The sequence below is a fragment of the Photinus pyralis genome, unplaced genomic scaffold, assembly GCF_008802855.1.
Source record: "Photinus pyralis isolate 1611_PpyrPB1 unplaced genomic scaffold, Ppyr1.3 Ppyr1.4_LG7, whole genome shotgun sequence".
In the NCBI taxonomy this organism is placed as follows: Eukaryota; Metazoa; Arthropoda; class Insecta; order Coleoptera; family Lampyridae; genus Photinus; species Photinus pyralis.
Window position 1 is genome coordinate 16,758,309 of NW_022170738.1, and position 23,978 is coordinate 16,782,286.

The window sequence follows — 23,978 nt, forward strand, 5'->3', positions numbered from 1 at the left end:
GGGGAATCACAATGACATAGTTGGCGACGCACCCCCTCCAACCCCCTGCGCCCCAGCCACCCCAACTTTTGAATCTTAAATAGTGATCCCCCATACGTCGTTGGAAAGCTCTGAAAAAATGCTTTGCAACCATACCAAATAGCATTACATTTATTACATTTAGGTTAGTAATTATCGTGCAAATCAAAAAATAAACTAATATGATACATTTGAAATCTGTCGTATTTAAAACGCAACCGGCGAACATAGACGAACTAGACAGAATAATTCAAGAATGTCGAAACTCGAAATATTGCAAAACCAACATTTGAGAAGGTTCGACAAGAGTTTGAGAATAGATTATACTACTGTCTTACCATTACCAATAACGGAAATTATTTTGAACATTTAATAAAAGCCAACTTTAGAAAATGTATTATCACAGACAACATATACTATGTCTGTGGTATTATATTAGTTTATTTTTTGATTTGCATTTGCACGATAATTACTAACCTAAATGTAATGCTATTTGGTATGGTTGGAAAGCATTTTTTCAGAGCTTTCCAACGACATATCACACATGAGGGGGTCACTATTTAAGATTTAAAAGTTGGGGTGGCTGGGACGCAGGGGGTTGGAGGGGGTACACCGCCAACTATGTCATTGTGATTCCTCTTCCGAATTACCGAAATGTATTTTTTTGATTTTTTTAAATATCTCGTTTATTTAGTAAGACATGGGGGGTTGTAAGTTTTCAAATTGCCACTCTGTACGTCTCTTGTTGGGCTCCGTGGTGGGTAGGGTGCTAGAGGGACGAATTTTCACTCTTCTGACATAGGGACTGATTAAAATAATAAAACAGAGGGAGCGTTCCAGCATACTAGGTATAATACATGGTTCCAGGATAGCCCTCAACCTACGAAACAGATCACCGAGCCTCAACCACACATCAAACCACACGTGTCTTCAGCGCTCAGCAGAAGAGGAGAGAGAAGTCCAGGCTATCGCAAATGGGTCCAGCTGGTCCAACAGTCACCTCCAAACCGCACGCAAGGTAGCGATTATTATAGATACAAACCCTCTGGGTAGGCTAACGGTAAAGAATATCGTGCGAGAACAACCATTCCCTAGAGTGGTTAAAGGAGAGGTGGCTGGCAACCTCCCATAATTGTGGGAGGCTGCACACCTAGAAGTAGTGCAGGAAGACTGCCTTCTCGTAAAGGCTGCCATCTGAGCCCCGGGGGAACCTGGCGGCCTGATGGCGGTCAAGCGGCGCTTGGAGGTGTAGCATTTCTCGGCTTTCGTCATTGAGGAAAAGGACCAGACTAACCTAATCGCCAGGGGGTGAAAGCTCAGTTGTGGGGTTTTCTCGACTTTACAGATGAGGGTTAGTAACCTTGCCGAACGTGACGGGGGCAGTACGTCAGTACAACCACCACAACAACACCAGCAGCTACTACAGGGGGCAACGGCCAGGAGCATCACCGTCCAGGTTGCCAAGGCAACCCTGTGGTCAGTGCTTGCTTCAGCCATTGTATATGTATTACCATTGATTATACACGTATAATCAATGGTATTACATACAATACTTCAGCGTTAGCAACTCGCCCGGGCCGATCTCGTACTGAGATGAGTTTGCAAATTTTGAGGCGCTGCTGATGGGACAGATTCTAACCGCGACAGATAAACCATAGACAGGTATTGTTTACATACATCACACACAATTTTTATACAACAAATAAACCGCCAACACTGTAGGGCCGCTGCAGTTAGGTACGTTAGACAGAAGCCTCACTGCAAAGCAAAACATTTCCCTTATTCAAGAACCCTGGGTTGATAAATCAGGGGTTTCTAGTCTTGGGGACGTTTTCTTTGCAGGACAAGGAAAACCTATTTATGTTCCTAGCCACATTAAAGCTCTTCTGCGGCCACACCTGTATGGCCGTGATATTTCGACTATGCAGTTAAGCTGTGACACACAGGGTAAATCTCAACTCATTAAGGGGTATGACTCATATGCTCACTAACCCAGGTTGTTCAGTTTATTCAAAGACGCGCAATATTTTTGACAAAAAGGGAGGAGCCAAAGGTGCCAAATGGTTTGAATAGGCACGCCAGAAGGAAAATGAGGCTTTTTTGGTAGTCGCTTTTGGTGTTTGGCTGGCAGCCAACCGCAATCGAAACTTTTTGGAAAGGCAGTCAGTCTTGATAGTCGTAAAGTTCTTGTAGAAGGAAGTTTAGAGAGATGTTTAAAGAGATCTTAATTCGTCGTGTTAAAAGTAAATGTTATAAGTAATTCCAGTCAGCTGAAACGTAGTTCAACGTTTACGAGGCAGTAGTGTGTATCTATCGAGCAGTTATCGCATATGTGAAGCATTTCTATAAGGCTTTCAAGAACTCAATGAAGTGAAGTTATCCACCTTAAAAAAGCCACATCTACAATTTAAAATTACACCAAATCCAATTTCGTTTAAATCAAGAATCAAGTGGAAATAAAGAAGTGAAGTTTCAGAAGCATCGCCAGTTGGCGTGTGTGTCTTTGTGCGTCAGTTAAAGATAAGCGCAGTAGTGACCGTTTGTTAAAGATTATTAACTTTAAGGTAATTAGAATTTTCTTAATATAATTTGTTTCAATCGATCGCGTTTCGCGTGGTATTTGTTTGTTGCCCTGAGTGCCTTTGTTTCTTAGAGCTTTATGTCGAATTAATTTGTTTAATCTTAAATGATTAGCTTTGGTTTAATCGGGCCCACATTACGGCCTAGATAAGGGTTCTCATATCAAATTTTCTATTCGCACCCAGGATTATATCATTAATAGTAGGTAAGTAAGTTTATTGTTTACCAAGGACGAGAAATGAGTTTTCGCTGACAACTTGGAAGTTTTAAGTAGAAGGCGCCTTTAGACGCCGAGTACGAAAATTTCGACGTGTCAGTGAATCCCACTCGTCCGTGGTGGTAATTCTTTGGAATTGTGGGATCAACGCTGTTGAGTTCTCAAATTAATAAAATTAAAGTCTTAGCGAGATTTTTCGTGGTAGCAGATGCTGGACGTGATTTAAAAAATCTTACAGTCATAGTTGAACGTATCTATGTAATACGTCGCTCCTGCTCAAAGAGGCACTTGTTACGTTCCCAATAAATGAACCAAGACAGAGATCCATATTAGTTCCTGTGCGTCAAAATCGTTTTCTAACGAAGTCTACCAAAATTATCTAAAGAGATACGCGCATAATCACGATTTGGCTCAAATTTGAACATCATTTGGCTAATGAGGCACTTATATCCATCGAGACTTCATGAGCTTGCTATATAACTTTTCAGGGCGAGCGGAGATTTTGTCCGCCTTACAAATAGACGAACAGACCAAGCGCTTGTAATAGGTTATTTTCATTTTTTAAGAATACAGTAGGTACAAGTAAGAACTGTCAATAAAATCATAAATATTTAAGTACCTACCTAATAAAAGGTATGTGTGTGATGGGGGAAGCCACCAGCCACCACAACTTTTTCTATTTATAGTTCTAGATGCAGTTTCCTAAACTGCAAACGTGATCTGCAAAGATGGCAAACTTAAATTAAATTAAAAGTCGCTGAAGAAATGAAAATATAATAAATAAACAAAATATTACAATATGACTTTACAAAAATACAATCCTCCAATACACATTGACGGTTATTGGTCCTTTGTAAGCAGACAATGGTCAGATAATTTACTTTCCCAATATTCACTGGACGTTTCGAGTTCTTCTGTCATGTTGTTCACTTTCTCAATCCAAAAATTTGGTAACATATCTTCATTCTGTAAGAACAACGTACGATAAGCTGTTAACAAAAACCGTACATAAATCTTAACATCAATTGAATAGCAGTCGTTGGCTTCGTCGTCAATTCCATGCTGAAAGTGGACGATTTCATCACTGATGGCGTGACATCCTCCACGCAACCTCGTCTGATGGCGCAGCGTTTCTATCTCTCTGAAAATGTCCGAATAGACACTATCGTTAGCATTACAGACATACCTAAGAACCGTTTCGTATTTTTTGTACAATTCGGAATAAGCGCTCCTAAAGTAGTCAATCTCTTCCACACACGCTTGATTTTTGGCAACCAATTCGGTACGTATTTTTTGCAAGAGTTGAATCTCGCGAAAATATTGATTAACACGGAACTCGTTCGACTTGTTTCGATGGCTGTAAGTGGCGGCCGCCTGCTTAACTTCGCATAATTCCATGTAGAGCGCTTCGTTCTAAACACAAAATGGAGCAAATAATTTTCCTGGAATCTTTGACATACCTTCGCTTTAAGCAAGTTGAGCTGTTTGAAGACATTTTCCAGCTCGGCTTGTAATGTAAGAACCTGTTGTTCGCCGGCGTTGAGTCGATTCATTTGCACTTTCACCTTGGTAATTTCCTCGTTTTTCATCTGCAATTCTTTTTTAAGATCACTACCATCCGCTTGCAATTGACCAATGGAAGTGTTTAGATTTGTTACGTCGCTTTGGGCAGATTGCAATTTTTCCTTCAAGTTTTCGTATAATTGCGTGTATTCCTCCACGCGTGTTTGGCTAAACTTGTAGTCTTCCCTTAGCTTTTCACATGCTTCCTCGGCTACTGTAAGTTGCTCTTTGAGTTCTGCCACAGTGCTTTGCAAAACAGAGACCTCATTTTCGTATTGGGCCTTGTTTTCTAAAAGCGTTCTCCTAGCCTCAGACAGTAACTCGTTTTGCTCTTGATACTCAGTTTCTAGTCGAGTATGCTGATCCACCTTTTGGTGCAGTAGTTCCCTTATGACTATTAATTTATCTTTTAATTTGATCAATTCCCCTTTGCATTTTCCTTGCTGACAGTGTTCCGTGAGTTCTTCGTTCAGTAATTTACTGTTTTCGTATAGGCTTACTTGCTTAAGCAGTTGAGATACTTTCTTTTTCAGTTGTATGTTTTGAGAATCGACATCGGATATCCTTCTCTGATTTTTGGCCATTAATATTTCATACTTCTCTTGGAGTTCTCTTTCTAAATTTTGAAAATGATCTTCATTGCAAATAAGTAGATCGTTAGCGGTGTACTCCACGTTCTATAATCAGTATATATAAAAATATTAGACGCCTCTGTTTATTAATTTTGCAATTTACAAACCATAAATTGTCGAAAAGTCTCGCATGGATGCTTGGACTCTATAAATCTACCGTTCAAAGTATCATACCCTTTACCAGCATCCTATAACACACAAAAATAATTTCACTTCTTTCAATTGAATCGAATCTAAAGGGGAGTGGCTTTGATTCATTTTTAATGTTTGGCCCAGAGTTACCGAACCCACTATACAGTGGTGTCCCAGATCGCGTGGGATTGCATGGGTAACTTTGTTATTATTAAAGATAGAGAATTGGGTAAATGGGCAATGTTTTGCAGTTTTGGATGCTTATTTAAAATTCCCTTATGGAAATTCAAAATGTCGCATAGGTTCGACGTAAATTCAAAAAAACTAAAATTGGTCATTTCCTTGAATGTCTTATATCATCGAAAGTATAAGAGATATAAAAAAAAAGTTTTATACAAGGTGGCGCAAAAAGAACGCATGGATTTGAGTAACGTAGTACCAGTGGAGGGGAGTGACCGCCGAGCGACGCCATTTTGTTGGTTGGAGCGTCCAGTTTTAGTAGCAATGGAGCAGTGGAACGTGCAGCATCGAGTGTTCGCTGTTGAACACTATTTCAAATCAAATGAATATGTCATCACTGTTCAACGAAAATTTCGTTTACAGTTTAATGTCGCGCGTAATGGTTCGGTACCTGATCGCAACACGATACTTCGTTGGGTTAACTCGTTTCGTACAACAGGATCAGTGTTGAAGAGTAAATCGACTGGTTGCCCTGTATCACAAGACACTTTGAACAAAGTTATGGAAAACTTTGAAGAGAGACTTGTAATGTGTATTCATGCAGGAGGACGCCATCTTTCCGATGTTATTTTTAAAAATTAGTTAAGTGTTTTATAATTATTAACACCCAACTCTCAAATTGGGTTATTTGATGATTGTTTTGGTGTAATTAAAATTTTGGTGTGATTAAAATTAACCAACTTATAGCCATTTAAAATCCATGCGTTTTTGCGCCACCCTGTATAAAAGTGACTGTTTTTTGATACGCTTAATTTAGAATTGATGTCAAAAAAAATTTAAGAAGGCCACTTTTGAGGAACATTTACCAACTTCCTAAAGTTAAATGGGCGCCATATTGGATTTTTAGATTACTTGATAGATTTTTTAATTCTCTTTTCAACGAGCCATCATAACATAAGATTGAAAATAAGATACCAATTATATTAACGGTTTTTGTATTTTAATCAAGTAGTCTGTGACGAATAAAAAAAACAAAACAAAATCTATTCGAGGCAACAAAACAATGAAAATAATTACACCAGATGTTTAAAATACTGGCCATTATTAGTGAAACACACTTCAAGACACTTTAGTTTAGGCAACGTGTTGCCATTGATTATTATTATTATTGTAGTGGTAGCTACTTCCACTTTACTTTTATTTTTTAATTAAGTAATTACTTTTATAATTTAATGTACTGTACATAATTCGTGAATTGTGACCTGAGCAGCCAGCTTGTTGGTAGGTAGCATAATCCAACCCTTTCTTCGAAACATACGTTGTCGAGAAAAATCCTTTAAGGAAGTTTATTGGAGAATTTGTAAATCATGGTGAGCAGTTAAAGATCCAACGAAGATTACCGGTCTAATTACATGACTTCCCATTATGCCATAAAATACATTAATTTAAAAAAATATTACTTGATTTCGGCGTGAAACTACATCATGTAGGTTTTCCTGTGACGAGTATAGTGTTCATTATGTCGATTTGAACACTCTGCAGTTAGAAAAAGATTCATCTGTCCATATACTCGGACTGGTAAAACTGTTAGTTTCGATATTCTTGCGGATAAACCACCTACTGACCTATAAAATGTGACCTGGGACAATGCATCAATGGTAAAATAAAGCAAAGTGTCTTGAAATGTGTTTAACTGGATAATGGCATGACATTTTTTCGAGGGGATAGTTTGTAGTTATACCACCAAATGTAGGTATGTAAGTATGGATAATAAGATAGTCAATAAGTGATGATATAAAAATCAAAATTTTTCTAGGCCTACTTATATAAAATTTTGGAGGGAGTTGTAATGCCCAAACCCCCCTCTCATGAGTGCGCCCCTGATTTTTTTAAACATCTGATGTAATTATTTTCATTGTTTTGTTGGTTCGAATAGATTTTGTTTTGTTTTTTTTTAATTCATCACAGCCTACTTGATTAAAATATAAAAACCGTTGATATAACTGGTATCTTATTTTCAATCTTATGTTATGATGGCTCGTTGAAAAGAGAATTAAAAAATCTATTAAGTAATCTAAAAATCTCATATAGCGCCTATTTAACTTTAGAAAGTTGGTAAATGTTCCTCAAAAGTAGCCATCTTGATTTTTTTTTGACATCAATTCTAAATTAAGCGTATCAAAGACAGTCACTTTTATATAAAACTTTTTTTTATATCTCTTATACTTTCGATGATATTAGACATTCAAGGAAATGACCAATTTTAGTTTTTTTGAATTTACGTCGAACCTATGCGACATTTTGAATTTCCATAAGGAAATTTTAAATAAGCATCCAAAACTGCAAAACATTGCCCATTTACCCAATTCTCTATCTTTAATAATAACAAAGTTACCCATGCAATCCCACGCGATCTGGGGCACACTGTATGTGTATACTTTCATTTCAAAACAAACCACCTTTTAGAATGTATAATTTTATAAAAGCACCCTATCATCCCTATCATTAGACACATCATTCCAAATTCGATTCAATAACTTAACCTCACGGTTACCAAAAGAAAAATAGATGCTTACCTTTTAATTAAAATTCTTTGTGTTTTATTTTTATTATTGGAGTAATTTAGGGGATCCTCCTTTTTTAAAAAGTGACGTAAGTATTATTATTTCGTATAATAAATTGAAATCTAAAGAAAGTACTACGGTACCGTACGCTACCTCTAAAATACCATTTTCATACAAACAAATATTATTAACGAGCTCCTAGCGAGTTTATAATTTTGCGGTGTCCGTCCGTCCGTCCGTTAGCACGATAACTTATAAACGAATGGACCGATTACGATGAAATTTTGCAGGTGGATTCTTTATCAAATTTCTAGATCGGAGTTCGTGAATTGGCAATGTAGGCCAAAAAATAAAGAAGGCCCTTTTGACATCTCCGTTAGTTATGAACCGAATTGCATAAAATTCAATATGCGCATACCTTTAGGGCTTTAGCCATATAAAACACAATTCCAAGAGTTGAGCCTAATCTATCAGCATTCATCTCGACCATTTACAGACGGAATTGCAAACTTCCTTATTTATGAAGGTATTTAAATGAAATTTGATACATAGCCACTTGGAATAAAAGCAAATGTAGCGCAATTTTCCAAATTTTCTTCTTCTTCTTATAACCGTATACATTCACGCCGTATCTCACGACTCTAAGGTTACCTTACCTTTAAACGCCCAATTTAAAAGTCAGGACCGCACTTAAAGACCTCTTGCCGACGAACACGCAAGGTCAAATTCCCACGCCACCAAATTTAACACACATTTTTTGCCTCTTAGGAGGCGATTCCAGAGGTAACCCATGAAACATGTATTTATGTTCCTCTATGAGACTACGCAGACTTAATACAACAATCTCCATTTCTAAGCACAGCGTGACACATCGACACCGGACACGAAATTCTAAGATGGAGCGGATATTTCAAAATAACGCTAATGTTATACGTAAAATGTTATATGTACCTACCGCTTCATGCGAATAGTAATCTCGAGTCGATTAGGATAGCATGGAAGCACGTTTACGTTGGTGCTTTTCGGTTTCCCAGAACGGCGCATTTTACAGACAGGGGTAGTAGGTTGTGGTGGAGTACGTGGCAGAGGCAGCCGAATGGTTGTGGACGCTGACGGAAATCCTGTTCGGTTGCGGATTTTCTAAGCGGAAAAGGGGTTAGGCGAAAAAGAGCGGCCGCGAGTAAAGAAAGTTTTGACCCAAATGAAAAGTGGTTTTCGGTATGTCAACAAAGAAAACACGCGCGATTATAGACGTGGTAAATTTCGCGTCGGACAGAAACAGAGTGAAATTAGTGGTGGCTTTTGTGATGATGAAAAATAATAAACAAGTTCTATCGCTGAGATTGTACTCTTTATTGCTTTGAAAATCCGCAAAATACTATTGTCCGCCTCACCTTGATTTTACAGTAGGTAGGTACAGGTTCTTATGGTCAACGATGATGCCAAATGTCATTAGAACATGATTTGTGGAAAGATGGCGTTCCGGGTTCGATTCCCGACCGATGCACAGTTTTGTTACTGTTATATAGCATTTAGCCTTCCTACATTTTGTCAGACTAATGAAGATCGTGCTGTTTCTATATAATTTGTGGTCTATATAGGTAAATAAAAATGATAGTTTGTGTGTCTCTTAGGCTTTCCTAAACCGTTCATCCAGTCAACTTTGGGGGATCCTTGGTCGTATGCGTATCCCCAAGAGGGTTTTAGCATTGGAAATGCTTATGTTTTGTATGGGTATGAATTTACCAGGTAGTAGAAAAAGAGACAGTGGTGTCGCGTCTAGTGTTGATTGTACAATGCGATCAAAAATGAGTTGCTGTCGAGTCGCCTTTGGAATTTTTGTTTACATGGGAAATCGTACTTAACTTGAACTTCCAAAGGCGACTCGACAGCAACTCATTTTTGATCGCCCGTTACCGTACTCGACTGCAATTGGTAGATTCAGGAAAAGTCGCGAATACTGTCGATACGGTACTTACGTAACAGTGCGCAAGGGTTTTGTTAATTCGAATTGAAAATTCTCGCACATCGCCCGTGATAGTATTACAAGCATTTTACGCCGCTTATTATTCACAAAGTTTACGTTTGCGACACGAGCGACCTTGCGAACGAGTGGAGCAAGATTATTCCGTGTGATGGGTTATTTATGAATGACTTTATAGGTTATACGGTTATCATTTCCAATGTCTCCGATGGTCGCAAGGATTGCGAAATCTGTGAATTTTTTATTTAGTAGAACACTTCCCGCAATTCCCATAACAACGGGAATGGGATTTTACGTTTTACAGTCGAAATTGCCGAAGATAGAAGATAGAGACTGGACAATTGAAACGTAGGTTTCTTTGAAGGCGTTAACGTGTAATTATTCCGAAAGCATTTCGTGAAATTACCACGGAACCGGAGTATGGGAACGGGAAAAAATAATCACACGAGTTTTACGGAAGGGTGTCTCAAAATGCACGCAAGAAGTAATTAATTAATAATGGACATTATTTAATTGATTCATAAACTACACTACACGCCGATAGGATTATGCATGGAATAGCATATTTGGTAACTGGCCTCCACGGCTCTACTGGCACATATGAACTCTTTAGATGAAATTATCCATAACCGTTTAATATAAATGTGGTTAAATTCCATTACCTTGCCTCGCTTCCAGAATTCCCTCGGGCGCGAGGCGATCCAATCTCAGACTTCGTCCAGCACCTCTGCGTTCGAAATGAAACGGCGACTTTTCGAGTGGTTCTTCTTGGGTCCAAATATATTTATTACTTTAATAATGTATAGGTATATTTCTTTTCCATCGCATATAAGTTCCTTGCGCAGACATATTTGAGGTTAAGTAGTAGAGCGGAGAAGAGCAATTGCTCTTTACCGAACTTCGCCTTTGAGAATAGCACAGTAGTAAATTTCAATTTCAAGCACGTGTGTACACATCCATAATAGCCAAAGAAGCATTAACATTTATCTAATGTACCACACCGCAAACAAATGTGCTAAACTCAATAAAGCAATATTATTATTATTATTATTGTCGGTGTTTCTTGTGAGAACTCAGGTCTAGCCTGGTTAACTAATCGCACGGATTAAAATCAAGTAACGATTAGTGTTATTAAATACGTGGAAATCGTCCGGCGACATGTCAACCATAGTGTCAATCTTGTCCTCTGTGATGTGTCTGTTCGCCTTTATAGCCTTATCCACGCAAGCAAAGCACTAATCCGTATAGAAAATAATTCCGCGTAAATTTTTCGTACGTGACTGGAGGAGCAGTTCTATAGCAAGTTGTTGATTGGCTTGTCGAGTTGCCAGGTGTCGATAATTGGTTATACGAAAATGGTGAAAATGGTGCGTTACAGTGAAAAAGTTCTTCAGTACAAAGTGAAAGCTTATTAAAATTGCTACAAGTTTGATTATATACATCTTTACTAAAACTGAACCGTTTTATGGTATTAATGTCCTCGTACCCATCGAATACAACTGCACAATTGGAAGAATAGTGATTTATTATACTGCTCACAAATGAAAGAGAAAGTCGTCCCAACATTCCATTTGACTCTGTGAAGGAGAAAGCCACCGTCCACTACAGCGTAAATGGTTTGGAGGTTCATTGCATCCATGCACACAGGGAAAGCCTCATAGAGAGCAGATTTCTTCGTTTTCCTGAAGCATCCTTCGTGGAATAGCGAGTCATGGGGTATGGAGATAACTCCTACTTCAACAGGTTCGGACTATAAGGATGTTAATGCTGTACAGGTTTTATTGTGACGATTTTCCCCTAAAATGACCGGGGGAGGATTTAGAAGTCAAAAATATACGAAAAACGTGAGTGAAAAACAATTTTGTGTAGAAATTACCACCTTTCCGGAGCCGGTAGCACGAAAACGGTTCAGTTTTTCGTAAAGATGTATATAACCAAACTTGTAGCAATTTTAATAAGCTTTCATTTTTCACTGTAACGCACCATTTTCGAGTTAAAAGCGAAAAACTGAAAAATGGGTCGTTTAAAACCTCCTCCTTCCCCCAGCGGCACTGGAATTTGGAGGGACTTTATTTTTTCTTGTTCAGGGAACCTCTCCCTACACATTTCTGAAAAAAACTAGTATTTTTAGTTCATCTGATTTTCCTATTTTGACTGGACTATAAGAGAAGTCCGTTTAAATGCCGGAGTTAGCGTTTAGAAGGGGCCTTTTGCCAGTTTCAAAGCCCGTGTGCTGTCTGTTTAAAGTCAGGTGGTGCCAATTTCGAGGCCGAGTTGCTGTCCTTTGAAAATTGATAACCAATTCATTATTGTTCGTCAAATAGAAGTCAGTAAGTGGTAATCAAGAGGCCAGCTAAGTTGGAGTTGAAATTAATTCCGTTAAATCAGATTTGATTTAGCGAGTTAAGCGCTTTACGTTTTGGTTAAGCGCGTTGTTTCTTTTCGCAATGAGTGTTTTGTGTGTCCGGATGTTTATTGGGATTTGTAACCGAAAACTGTAAGTAATCTAAGATTTGTTGATGTTGTTTCATTTGTAATCGAACGCATATGCGGAGTTTGTTTATTCGGATGACGTTGTAGTTCAATTTTGTTAAAGTAGGATTTTCATTTGTGGTGGTAAAATAAGTTTTGTTTGTGTGAAATCATGCAAATCGTATGTTTATTCCATCCCTTTAACGATTCAGATAGATGTCTCATGCTTAATTATGCTTAATTTTGTTGATTTCAAGTGTCTTTAAAATTTGGTAATTGATCTTTTTGGAGTTTAAGGAATTTGATCGTGACCAATTGTTTCCTTGGAATATGGAATTTAAAATTGAATTTTTCTGATTGTGCCGGGATACGGATGTGTAGTGGGACAGTTGTGCACTGACCTTTCCCTTTAAATTAGAGTACACATAGCATCTTTTCAATGCATCTGCAGTATACCGTCTGCTAATTTTACGACTGCAGCCCTTGGTAACCTTAGGTAGAGCTAGAGACATTGAATTTTATAAATTCAATTCTAGGGATAGAGATTTTACACGGGGTTCTTGGACACGATCAAGGAAGTAAAAACCATAAAAGTCAAGGTAGATGATTTAATTCATTTGGACACTTTTCTAAATGCATATAGTGGATCAGATTAACAAAAAAATCCAACTCCTTACATAGTGATAAACAAAACAAAAGCCCAAGTGCTTTTGACTGATTGATTTTGGCAAAGGTTTTCAACGAAAATTGATGCTTACTTACATATTTCGAACTAACCAGTCCATTTTCCAATTCTAAAATTGTTTTCTTCAAATTATCAACCTCTAGTTTGTGTTTCTCTTTTTCCTCATCTCTCTGCGTTTGTAACTAAAATACAGCTTCAACAATAACTCATATTACGAGGGTCGTTCGCACCTACCTTTTGAAGTAGCCGAATACCGACGCATGATGAAGGACACGTTGAGCCCTCATTGGAACTTTGTCTCTTCATCTGTAAGTCATTCTCAGGCCGCACCGGAAGTTCACATAATCCCACAGTCACCTGAAAATTCTTGATGGAATTTTGGTAGTGTGATTCGGTCGCATGAACTTCCGGATCCCATTTCACCGACTTGCGTTCTGGTTCTGGCGTTGATTGCGGTGCCTCGATTATTCCATCGATATCCACTGTAAGCGAGGATTCGTCTTCGGAATCCAAAAGTGAATACTCGCTAATGACTTGGTGATTGTTTCCTGTTAGAGAAATATGCATTGCTTCAATTGATTCGTTTTTAGCTTGAATCTAAGGAGTGAGAGCGTTTTTATGTGACAAAATAAAAGAACCCCTCACCATTAATTCATTTTCGCGGCGAATTTTAAGTATTTCGTCCAGAAGTGCTTTCTGCAAAGTATAAGAAAAACTAAAGCTTTGTTCTATTCTACCTGATTTACATTGTCATTTTTCAGAGCTTTGATTGCGCCATCGTTTGCTGATCGCGTGGTCTCCCAACTCAATTTGGCAACCGCGTGTTCACCCTGCAGTTTCGTGTAATTCTTTTGCGCCTCCCTATACTTGCGTTTATATTCCTCTTTTTCGTAGATCTAAAAGCAGGTGAAATATAATAAGCAGCCACCTTTCGTGGCATAGGAGTTACATATCCGTTGGCCTGTTGGTGAAATTTTTCCAGTTCGTTGTTGGCTTGATTAATCGTATCCTTCAAAGTTTTGTTCTCTTCCTCCAACTCCCTAAACTGAAACACGAGTTAAACTAGTGACTGGCAAGGAAATGGGTCACCTTCTTCTTAAGTTCTACATGGCTGGACTCTGCTGCTCCCAATTTCTGTACAAGATAAACACTATGAAATAGAAAACATTAAGACCCTAACCCGCTCACGTGTACATAGCTTTTTGATTTCTCTTTTTTCACTTTTTTAATTGATTTTTGAGTAGCTAAGTAAGATTTTGACGCACATTGGCAGAACGCTTCAAATGCTTTCTATAAACAGTACATGTTTGTAACCATTCGACTAATTTCATGGTGTTTTAAACCTACAGGCCCATTAATCTTTTGCATTTTATTATAAAAGTAAGCTATTGTAGCGGACAAGGAGGTGACCATATTCCGTAGGTTCAAAATCTCCTTGTCCTTGAGGAATAGATCGCTTAATAACTTGTTAATTTCGGTTCCTATGGAATACAGGAGCACACATTCATTATTTGCTATCTGTAGAAGATTTGCCACGTCTAAATCTATCGATCGATCACCAGCATTAGTGTTTTTGGGCGTATCTTCAGCGCGCGACTTTGGGGATTGTTTTGTTGTTAGAAAGAGGGATACGTTGCTCTAAAAATGGATCTTCAAATGGCGTTTAAAAGAGATAGGTGAATACCTGAATACTCTCCACCATAGTTTATACAGAAATTTAAAAATTTTGCTGAAAATTTGTCAAACTGTCATTCTGTCATTTAATGCATTACATAAAAGCGCCATTATGGCAGATATGCTCGGAAGAGTAGGTAAATTATTCTGAAAATGTCAATGCGAAAATGGAACATGCCCATGCCAGAATATCTATCTTTCTAATACGTTCTAGACCACACCCATGAAAATCAAAGAGATCCGAGAGTGAGAACAAATAGTTACGAGGGTATGACTTTACAAAACAATCACTCTTAACATATATTTTTTTATATTCTTTATGTACAGGGTGAGTCAACGATTGCGCGGAGTAACTTAATGCCTTGAAGATAACATTTTTTGATAGAGTGCTTTTGTATTATGAAATGGTTGAATATTCTCCACATTTTAAAAATATTTGGAATTATACAGGGTGCACTCACAAAGTAGAGCGCCCAAATTGTACATTTTTTTAAATAGAACCCCCTGTATTTGAATGCATTCTTGAATTCTACGTGTAATTGTACGTTTTTTTTTATTATATGGTTAATACCCGAAAAGCTAGTAGTTTGAAAGAAAATTCGATTTTTAAGAAAAATTGGGCATTTGCAAGCGTCAGTATATTGTCAAAATTATTACTTAAATTTTGATTCCAGGTTTTATATTTTTAGCCTGGGTTAAGTAAAAGTCAAATAAATACATCTACCTACTATAAAACATTAAGCAAGTATAAATTGTGCACAACTCTTGTGCAGATAAAGCGCATTTTTTTAACCGAAATAGCTTTTGTTATATTTTGATATATTTCTTGCATCGTCTCAATCGCCCTTTGTGAGTACCCTCTTCCGACAATCCCTTCTTGAGGTATAAGGGAATATACCCGATCACGATAAGAGGTCGAGGAGGAGGGCTATGGTTGGTAGAAATTAATTCCTTTCGTTGAGACCTTTTATTAGAGTACCATGAAGGATAAAACTAGTTCGACTTCCCCTCCACCTCCTCCTCCACCATGTCTTTGATAAGAGGACAGAAAGAAGGGCAGTAGTTGCTGGACCCCCCCCCTCAAGCCTCGTCGCTCAATGATCTCACTGATCTTAAGACCACTAAAGGCATGCGTATGCAAATTCTAAGACCAATTGGTTGTCGTATGTAAAAGTTATGCACGTTTTACTTTCAAAAACAGCATCTCAGGAAATAATTCGAGGGGGGGGGGGGCTTTTAGACAGCGAAATTGGATGGTCGTCTGGCACACCTTCAAGGTATAGGTACTGCAAAAAATTCCAGGACTCTAGGACCATTCCCCTACAAGTAGGTCAAAACGGTAGAAGTGGGTCTTTTTTTAAATGGAATACCCTGTTTATTTTTCTGTCATCTGATAGCTTTCGAAACATCTTGGTTTTCCTGGTTTTTATATTCTAATCTGTAATTTACATAATAGTGAGGTGGCCATGCAAAAAAAGGCAATATTTATCTGCCTCGTTCAAAGCTAAAATCATATTTATTAATTTATTTTTCTAAAAACTGGAGAATAAATTTGATAGTAAAAACATAAACAAATACCTATCTTGGTTTTTCTACTTTTTTTCTACTGAAATAAGTTCTAATTTACATAATAACGAGGTGAATATGAAAAAAAATTAAACTAATATCACTGACTGGATGACATTAGGAGTCAAATTAAATTTGCTTTGTAGTCAAATGTTTTTATTTATTCTCCAGTTTTTGGACTTAAAATAAATTATTTGAAACATAAATTAATCGATATGATTTTCGTTTTGGACGAGATAGATAAAAATTGCCTTTTTTATTTTTTGCATGTTCACCTCACTATTATGTAAATTACATACATATAACCTTTGGAGGAACTAAATGATGACAGAAAAATATACAAAAAGTTAGATTTTTTAATATGAAGTTTTGCAACTTAGGACCTACCAAAAAAACACCCTGTAAGCTATATTTTTAATTTTTCATAGTAAATGTATTTATTTTTTTATTTACTTAATCCAGGATAAAAATATAAAACCTGGAGTCAAAATTTAAGTAATAATTTTGACAATATATACTGACGCTTGCAAATGCCCAATTTTTCTTAAAATCGTATTATCTTTAAAACTACCAGCTTTTCGGATATTAACCATATAATAAAAAAGACGTACAATTACACGTAGAATTCAAAAATGCTTTCAAATACAAGGGGTTGGTTCTATTTAAAAAAAATGTACCATTTGGGCGCCCTACTTTGTGGGTGCACCCTGTATAATTCCAAATATTTTTAAAATGAGGAGAATATTCAACCATATCATAATACAAAAGCACTGTATCGAAAAATCTGATCTTCAAGGCATTAAGTTACTCCGCGCAATCGTTGACTCACCCTGTACATGAACATTGTTATTGTGGTAACCTGTTATGTTCATAAATAAATAAATAAATAAAAATAGTAGACTATACCGGTAGAAATCATAAAACTATAGCATAAGTAGATTATAGGCCACTTCGCCGAAAGCCCACAACGCCGACACGATTTTGATGGTCCATATCGCCGAATAGCCGGCGTTGTGGTCACGTTCGGCTTAGTGTCCCTTGCACTCTTGTCGACGATGTGGGCATGGTCGGCGTAGTGTCCGTCGGCGTAGTTTCCCTAGTCGGCGATATGGACCATCAAAAAATCGTGTCGGCGTTGTGGGCATTCGGCGAAGTGTCCCGGCCCCGTTATAGCATCCCGCAAGCAAGCGCATGTATAATTAAAGAAGGAGGGCTATCCGTTTCTGAGAATTCACATTTGATGATCTCACTGAAACGAAGAGGTTTTCGACCATAGGGCGTAGCCTAAAATTGGTTAACAGTAAGTCACAAAGACACATTGATGGATTGCGTCACGACTAGGACAGTTTACAATGTTGCCCTTCAGATTATGGCGACTAGAGGGCATACCTATTTTCGGATTTGGAGGCAGAAGAAGTGAAAAGAGGAATTTCGAATGTGTTGCGGGCAAAGAAGAGCATAGTAGGTAGGTAGTACACTTATATAGCCATCGAGCTTTCAAGTGCTTGTTCTAAGACCCATGAAAAAAGGTGGTCTCATGAAATTAATAAGCAGAATTTAATTTCACTTTTCCTACATCTAACAATTATTTCGCAACCCCTCAGAGTGCGACACCAAATTAAGTGAGCAGGGGTAGCCAGGCCCTGAAGCTCCCACTACCCTAAGTACTCTTGTCGATAAAGTTTTCATTATCACCTTTAACAAGTCATGGTCGAGTCCGATTTCTCGAATCTCTACTCCGCTAACAACTGACAATCGAACTTTCACCTGAAAATCCTGGAGTCATCAGAAGTTGACCAAATGTCGATCGCCTCTGAGTTAGAGAAAGAGGGCGGAGTTCTCTCGTAAAACTAATTAAGAATAGACTATTTTGTTTTACGGGATAACTCCGCCCCCTTTCTCTCACTAATTTGAGAGGTTCCACCCTGGATATACAACTTACGACGATACATACATTTTTGGGAGTTGGCCACCATGCAATTTCTAGGTGGGGAAAAGCTGCCTGCGCCACCTAGAAAGCACGAACGGGGGTTACGTTTGGCATCTTCTCTTGAATGGCGGTCGTGATTCGTGAACGCGGCGCTCCATAAATGTTTGTTGTTATTTTGTGTTATTTAATGCAGGTAGAATTTTTGCATTTCTTTATATCGTATTTGTGTTTTGTATGCCGCATTTTATATTTTTTGTGTGTTTCAATCTTTGTTTTTCAAATTTACTTGGTTTAACCTAATGGGGAATCACATGTGTGATGCCGTTATGTTATTGTTTGTAATTGTTTACGTTTTTGGTGTAATGTTTGCTTAATTTATGTTTATTGATGTTGACAATTTTATTTTAATATGCGAAAATTACCGATTCGTTTGAGGTATATACTGACTTGTTGTTTGTTACTAACAATTTTCTCCGTGAATGAAGCAGTCACGGGAGTGGTAAAAAAACTGTAGTAAAAATTGAAGTACGACACCTAATTCCGTGATTGTCTTCGACATCCAACTGTAGGCTCGAAACACCGAAACCAGGGGCGGGCTACCCATCTTGCAGGAGCAGGATTATCCTAATCAAAGCTCTTCAGTTTAGAATCTATGTGCGATAAATGAGTGGCGATTCAATAATTTCACATATCTTGTTTTTAGTTAAATTTGCCTACAAGACCATGTAATTTTCCAACTTGCTTTTAACAAAAGTACTTTATTGCACCCAAGATGAGTAACATTCTGTACTCTTAACCCTTTCTCAGAATTTAGGTACCTGCTCCTGCTACTACCTGACCCATTGTTCTCAAAAACTTGCTTTTAACCTTGAGTGTAACCAACATTGTGTAGGTATATGCATTTACTATCTTTGTTAACTACTGCTTAAACTTTTACAAAATATTTTGTTAATTAACTTTTGGACTGTATTAATCAAACTGCGAGGTTTTTCTTACGTCGTACTCTTTTTACCCTTAGCAGTTACTTTTGCGAGAGTACAACACCTTTTGGCTTTGCTTACTTTGTTTATATTAATGTACATCAACTAAATTTCCGGCCTATCACAATCTTAATAATTACGCTCATTTTTAAACAAACTTTTCACAATTTCAGTGTTTTATTTAACGTTCTTTCCCTACTGTGCTTCAGGTCAAAGGATTGTCTACAACTAACGTAAGGGGGCCCCGCTTTAGATGTTTTATCACGTGGCACAATTCAAATTGAAGCGGGACCTTGTTTAGTTTTGGGAATAGTAATTCCGGTGGCCATTTTTAAACGTTGCCGGGTTAACTTTATTTCCGTGTTCTTGTAGTGTGAAGTTAGCGTAGAACCCGGGGATTAAGTACACTACAAATTCTATTCCTATGAACTCAAGAATAAGGACCCACGAGTGCCACGTACGAGAGAATGCTGCTCATCTGGATAAAACTCCTTTTATTACGTTTGGTAAGTAACCGTCGAGTATACTTTCGTTAATACTCTCCTTCATGAAGCATTTTAATGACACGGCATCCGTTCAATCCGATTTACTGGAATTGAGTAGAGAGCGTGTACTAAACGTTTTTCAGTAAAATCCATGGAGTTTAGCAGTTACCCACCTAGGATACTTAGCTTCACTACTGAGAATAGTGCCTCCTAAAGTACTGAGCCCACAAAGTAGTAGGTATATGATGGTATTGATTTTTGAAGTACGTTTTATACTTCTGTAGAATCGACTACAATAAAACCCAGACCGATCCCAAGGAAAATTTGTCCTGCGAAAAATAAATCGCCCACGCATAGTAAACCGATTAAATAACCAATGTTCTGATTTAAACGGCCCAAATTTTATTGTTGTCACCTTTTGAATGGAGTTCAATTCCTCATTCTTCAAACGTAATTTAAAATTCGCCTCTTCGAAGAGTGCCGGTGTTGGACCTTCACTTAATCGTACCTCTAAGTCTTTCACCTGCCTAAATACCCAATCTTTATCCAGGCTAACTTTTTATCACAGTAACTACTTACGAAACTAATTCAGTAATCTTCATCTGGGCCTACAATTAACGCTATTACGAATGTACAATGAATAAAGGTGTAGTACTTCATTACGAGCGGAAGAAACTGCGTGTAAACTTTCCTGAAGTGCGGAAACCTTCACAACCGTATCTCTTTCCAGCTGCTGAACAACTTTCACCAACATTTGATTCTGCTCATTTAAATCCCTTATCCAATCATGTTGCAAACGAATTTTAAGCTGGGACAATGTGCATACATTATTCTGATAAATGAAAATCTGAAAAGTTTACCTCCAAATGGTCTCCTCGGTCCAGGTTGTCAATGTCGTGCAATTTTGCTTCATATAGTGTGTTAAACGTATTTATAATATCTAATCCTTGGATCTCTTCGCATATCTTTGGATCAAAATGGAATCCTTCTCCGTTGGCACCAGGACAATCCGTATCAGTTATCATGGTCTAATATAATATTAATTTTTAAAACACGTTTACATGTAAGTCAAATGCTTGACGGATGCTTACTTGATCCACCCACCGTAAATTAACTACTACTATCCATGCCCTAACTTTTCATGTAGACTGAACCAAAACCAGTAACTAACGTGAACGTAATCGGTGTTCGTAGTACAAATAGGAATCGCGAATTTGGGATGGCAGCCCAAAACGGCGAATATTTAAAAAATACTTCTTAAACGCCATACAGACGGTACAATTTGTCGTACGACTTATCGTACGACAAGTCGTTTCAGATATCGTTTCAACCTGCCGTAGGACATAATTTCTTAAAAACGTAAACAACAAGTCGAACGACAACGCTACACACGGTAGTAACGATCCAAAGTCGTACGACAAATCAGCATCATAGGGCGGCTTTAGTTCGCTTTTCTAACACCATGGGGTGCAAACGCCCCCCTTAAGACGACACCGCCAAGGTGATTGGTTGTTGTCTTCTTTGTTTCGTTTTATTAACAGAGAAACAACAGAAGCAATGTTCTAAACAAGAAAATTGCTGAACAGGTATTTTGTCTTACAGCAATAATTGCACGTCCAATTTTGAGAATACACGGAGCAATTTCTTGCGACCATATAAATAAATCTAGAATAACCCAATGTTTACAAACCGCTACCCCCTATAAACGAAAATTACACCAGATCCATTAAGCGATATTGCAAAACACAAAATATAAAAAAAACTTCAGTGTGTCAAGTAGGTATTGTACAATCCTTTTGATTCTGTTGTGATAATGTAGCCACAGCCACTTTTGGTTCAATTGTTTGATTTGTTTGGTAAAACCTAACCTTCAAATATGGCCAGCATAAAACGCAATAGAAATAATAGAATGTAATATCGCAATGAACGCTTCAACAATAGCTGTGCGAGGGTCACCACTCATTCAAGATGATTATGAGTTCGAAGACGATAAATTCGAGGAGGATAGAGAAAATGAGGAACCGAACGAGGAAACTGATGAAGGTACTTTTATCAGACTATATGCTTATGTTTTTCATACTTGCTATAACTAACTGTAAGTGTTGTTAACGAGTAGCAATGTCTCTATATGCAGATACGGAGGAAGCGAGTGAAGCTGAAATGAGCCGACATGATGAGTCTTACGAAATCAAAGAACAAATGTATCAGGATAAATTGGCAAGTCTAAAGAAGAAGCTTCAACAACTTAAAGACGGTACACATCACGATTATAATCGCAGAGTCCGTAAATTGGAATATCAGTACAAGGAACGTGTCAGGCTTAATATGATATTTCGAGATTATATGATAGAATGTGTCGAACGGGACTATCTAAAGGAGAAAAAGGCATCCGCAAAAGAGTTTGAAGAGAAAAAGGTCGACTTAAAAGAAAATTTGCTCTCCGATTTTGAGGACAAGAAGCGTACTATTGAGGCAGAAAGATATACGCTAGAACTTACAGGAGATTCCATGGAGGTTAAGCCTGTAATGACGCGAAAATTAAGAAGGAGACCCAATGATCCCATACCTGTTCCGGAGAAGAGGCGAAAACCGCCTGCTGCACAGATTACGTATTTATTAGATGAAAAGGAGATCGACAATGATTTAAAGATTATCAGTAGAGGAAAAATGTTAACTCCAACACGTAAACCATGTGAAACTTTAACGCCTGTACCGAATGTAGTAACACCACCAGCGGTCCCCGTTATCACATCCACAAATGAAGCACCATTGGTTGAAACAAGAATTGAAGATGGAAAGTTATTGTACGAAAGGCGTTGGTTTCACAGAGGGCAGTCCGTATACATCGAAGGGAAGGATATGCCCAAGTTTCCAGCAAGTATTTCAGCTATCGGTACTGAAGCTGTACGTATATCATTTTGTCATGTAATTTGTTTAACTATCTTGTTTTCAGTTGTGGGTTAAAAAGTCTGATGGTACAAAAGTTAGAATATATGTGTCTAATTTGGCGAGAGGAAAAGTGTCTATCAAAAGAAGAGCATCTTAAATGTTTCGGGGATATTAATTGAACAATAAATAATTTTAGACTACATTGTCATTAATTGCAATATCACTTCTTGTTTCACTATCCGTAGCATTGATGGTTTGTAAGGGAATAACTTCGTTCTGAAGTGTAATGTTTGCATTTCGAAATTCTGATGGCTCAAAAATGTTAAAGGCTTCAGAGCTGAGTGTGTCCCTACCATCTTCAACTGCAATGTCTTGCGTTCCTTGAAAAGAAATCGAACTAGGAGGAATGTAATGCACAATGGATTCCTCTTGCCAGCAGTAATACCAAGCTCTAGCGTGATACCTAATAACCATGTACACCCACAAATAGTATCCTCCAATCATAATGGAAATCATTATTAATAATGAAAGGGCTGTCCATTTTGCGGCCGGAATATCTGAGAATCTCTTCTGATTGTAATAATCTGCCGAAAATAATCCAATATAAGTGATAATAATTGCTAGAGGTGTGATTATTGCACACGCATAGAGGTCGTTCCTTAAACCGCGAATTGGAATTGTGCTAGTGTGGGGATGCACTCGAAACCAACGCCAAATAGATTGCTGCGCTGTGTATGCGGGAACCCTTTCTGTTTGGTATACGTAATGACACACTTCACACGATGTTAAGTTGGATTCTGCTAACCATTTTTCAAGGCAGGTACGATGGACAAATGCTACACTTCCCTATCAAAATAGAAATATCAAAATTTGTTCGGAAATCGTCTCGTGTATACTTTGCATTTGCAAGGTGTAATAATCGGTTCAGTTTTATCCCCATCATAGCAAATGCGACATATTACACTTACTATTGAACACTTGTCAATATCTTCACCTAGTACAGATTTCTTTGCGTCTACACTTCTTATAACAGAATGGGAACTTGAAGGTTTTTGAATTCCTTTACTCATTATATTGAGAACTTTTTGATAGTAGGTATATTATGTTCTAGGAGTGACATAATTTTCTTTAGTAAAATAGGAAAATTATTGACTTTTGAATTTAATAGATCAAGTGAACATCTAATCAAGTTTTATGAACTACTCTCATTACACACGACCTACAGTGGTACCTAAGTCAAAGCCATAGAATTCGAAATTAACAATATTTATGGCCGTTGCTCATGTGTTTGTTGGGCGACATTCCCTTAGTTGATTATGCTTTAAAACAGCCTTACTACCTACGTGGCAAAATTACACTGGCCACAATTTAAGCAAGAGGTATTTTTCGATATCTTCCGTGCTTTAATAAACGACTATTTAAGTTGT

General features: G+C 37.7%; 3 protein-coding genes across 5 annotated transcripts; 1 reads left to right on the forward strand and 2 right to left on the reverse strand.

Annotated features, from left to right (window-relative positions):
- Positions 1-3,573: 3,573 nt before the first annotated feature.
- LOC116176355 (putative leucine-rich repeat-containing protein DDB_G0290503) lies at positions 3,574-21,428 on the reverse strand. Of its 2 annotated transcripts, XM_031494872.1 has the most exons (17): positions 21,379-21,428; positions 20,754-21,327; positions 20,523-20,690; positions 20,318-20,470; positions 20,242-20,270; positions 20,078-20,189; positions 14,117-14,161; positions 13,977-14,072; positions 13,774-13,923; positions 13,673-13,723; positions 13,262-13,624; positions 13,105-13,209; positions 5,118-5,198; positions 4,276-5,055; positions 4,002-4,228; positions 3,836-3,956; positions 3,574-3,781 (listed from the first exon to the last, which is right to left on the reverse strand). In XM_031494872.1, the coding sequence occupies exons 3-17, from the start codon at positions 20,685-20,687 to the stop codon at positions 3,656-3,658; spliced, it is 2,604 nt and encodes an 867-aa protein (XP_031350732.1). In that variant the 5' UTR covers positions 20,688-20,690; positions 20,754-21,327; positions 21,379-21,428; the 3' UTR covers positions 3,574-3,655. The 2 variants fall into 2 exon arrangements, with proteins under 2 accessions (XP_031350732.1, XP_031350733.1); XM_031494873.1 differs by lacking the exons at positions 20,078-20,189; positions 20,242-20,270; positions 20,318-20,470; ... (1 more) ...; positions 20,754-21,327; positions 21,379-21,428 and adding exons at positions 14,216-14,317; positions 14,375-14,665; positions 14,712-15,053.
- Positions 21,429-21,499: 71 nt separating this feature from the next.
- On the forward strand, positions 21,500-22,751 carry LOC116176356 (sin3 histone deacetylase corepressor complex component SDS3). Its single transcript, XM_031494874.1, has 3 exons — positions 21,500-21,705; positions 21,797-22,566; positions 22,616-22,751. Exons 1-3 carry the CDS (start codon positions 21,585-21,587, stop codon positions 22,706-22,708), a joined length of 984 nt encoding a protein of 327 aa, XP_031350734.1. The 5' UTR covers positions 21,500-21,584; the 3' UTR covers positions 22,709-22,751.
- On the reverse strand, positions 22,647-23,724 carry LOC116176357 (E3 ubiquitin-protein ligase MARCH3-like). Of its 2 annotated transcripts, none has more exons than XM_031494877.1 (2): positions 23,520-23,724; positions 22,647-23,397 (listed from the first exon to the last, which is right to left on the reverse strand). In XM_031494877.1, the coding sequence occupies exons 1-2, from the start codon at positions 23,619-23,621 to the stop codon at positions 22,744-22,746; spliced, it is 756 nt and encodes a 251-aa protein (XP_031350737.1). In that variant the 5' UTR covers positions 23,622-23,724; the 3' UTR covers positions 22,647-22,743. The 2 variants fall into 2 exon arrangements, with proteins under 2 accessions (XP_031350737.1, XP_031350736.1); XM_031494876.1 differs by having other exon boundaries at positions 23,448-23,724.
- Between the last annotated feature and the right edge of the window lie 254 nt (positions 23,725-23,978).

Bases quoted from the DNA above. Each gene is read 5' to 3' on its own strand.
- LOC116176357 (XM_031494876.1), bottom strand. From the start codon at position 23,621: ATGAGTAAAGGAATTCAAAAACCTTCAAGTTCCCATTCTGTTATAAGA. The intron at 23,398-23,447 runs GTATACACGAGA...CTATTTTGATAG, and splicing joins TTACACCTTGCAAATGCAAA to GGAAGTGTAGCATTTGTCCA.
- LOC116176355 (XM_031494872.1), bottom strand. From the start codon at position 20,687: ATGATAACTGATACGGATTGTCCTGGTGCCAACGGAGAAGGATTCCAT. The intron at 5,199-13,104 runs GTAAGTAAGCAT...TGTGTGTTATAG, and splicing joins GACTGGTTAGTTCGAAATAT to GATGCTGGTAAAGGGTATGA. The intron at 5,056-5,117 runs GTTTGTAAATTG...TACTGATTATAG, and splicing joins AGACTTTTCGACAATTTATG to AACGTGGAGTACACCGCTAA.
- LOC116176356 (XM_031494874.1), top strand. From the start codon at position 21,585: ATGAACGCTTCAACAATAGCTGTGCGAGGGTCACCACTCATTCAAGAT. The intron at 21,706-21,796 runs GTACTTTTATCA...CTCTATATGCAG, and splicing joins GAACGAGGAAACTGATGAAG to ATACGGAGGAAGCGAGTGAA. The intron at 22,567-22,615 runs GTACGTATATCA...TCTTGTTTTCAG, and splicing joins CAGCTATCGGTACTGAAGCT to TTGTGGGTTAAAAAGTCTGA.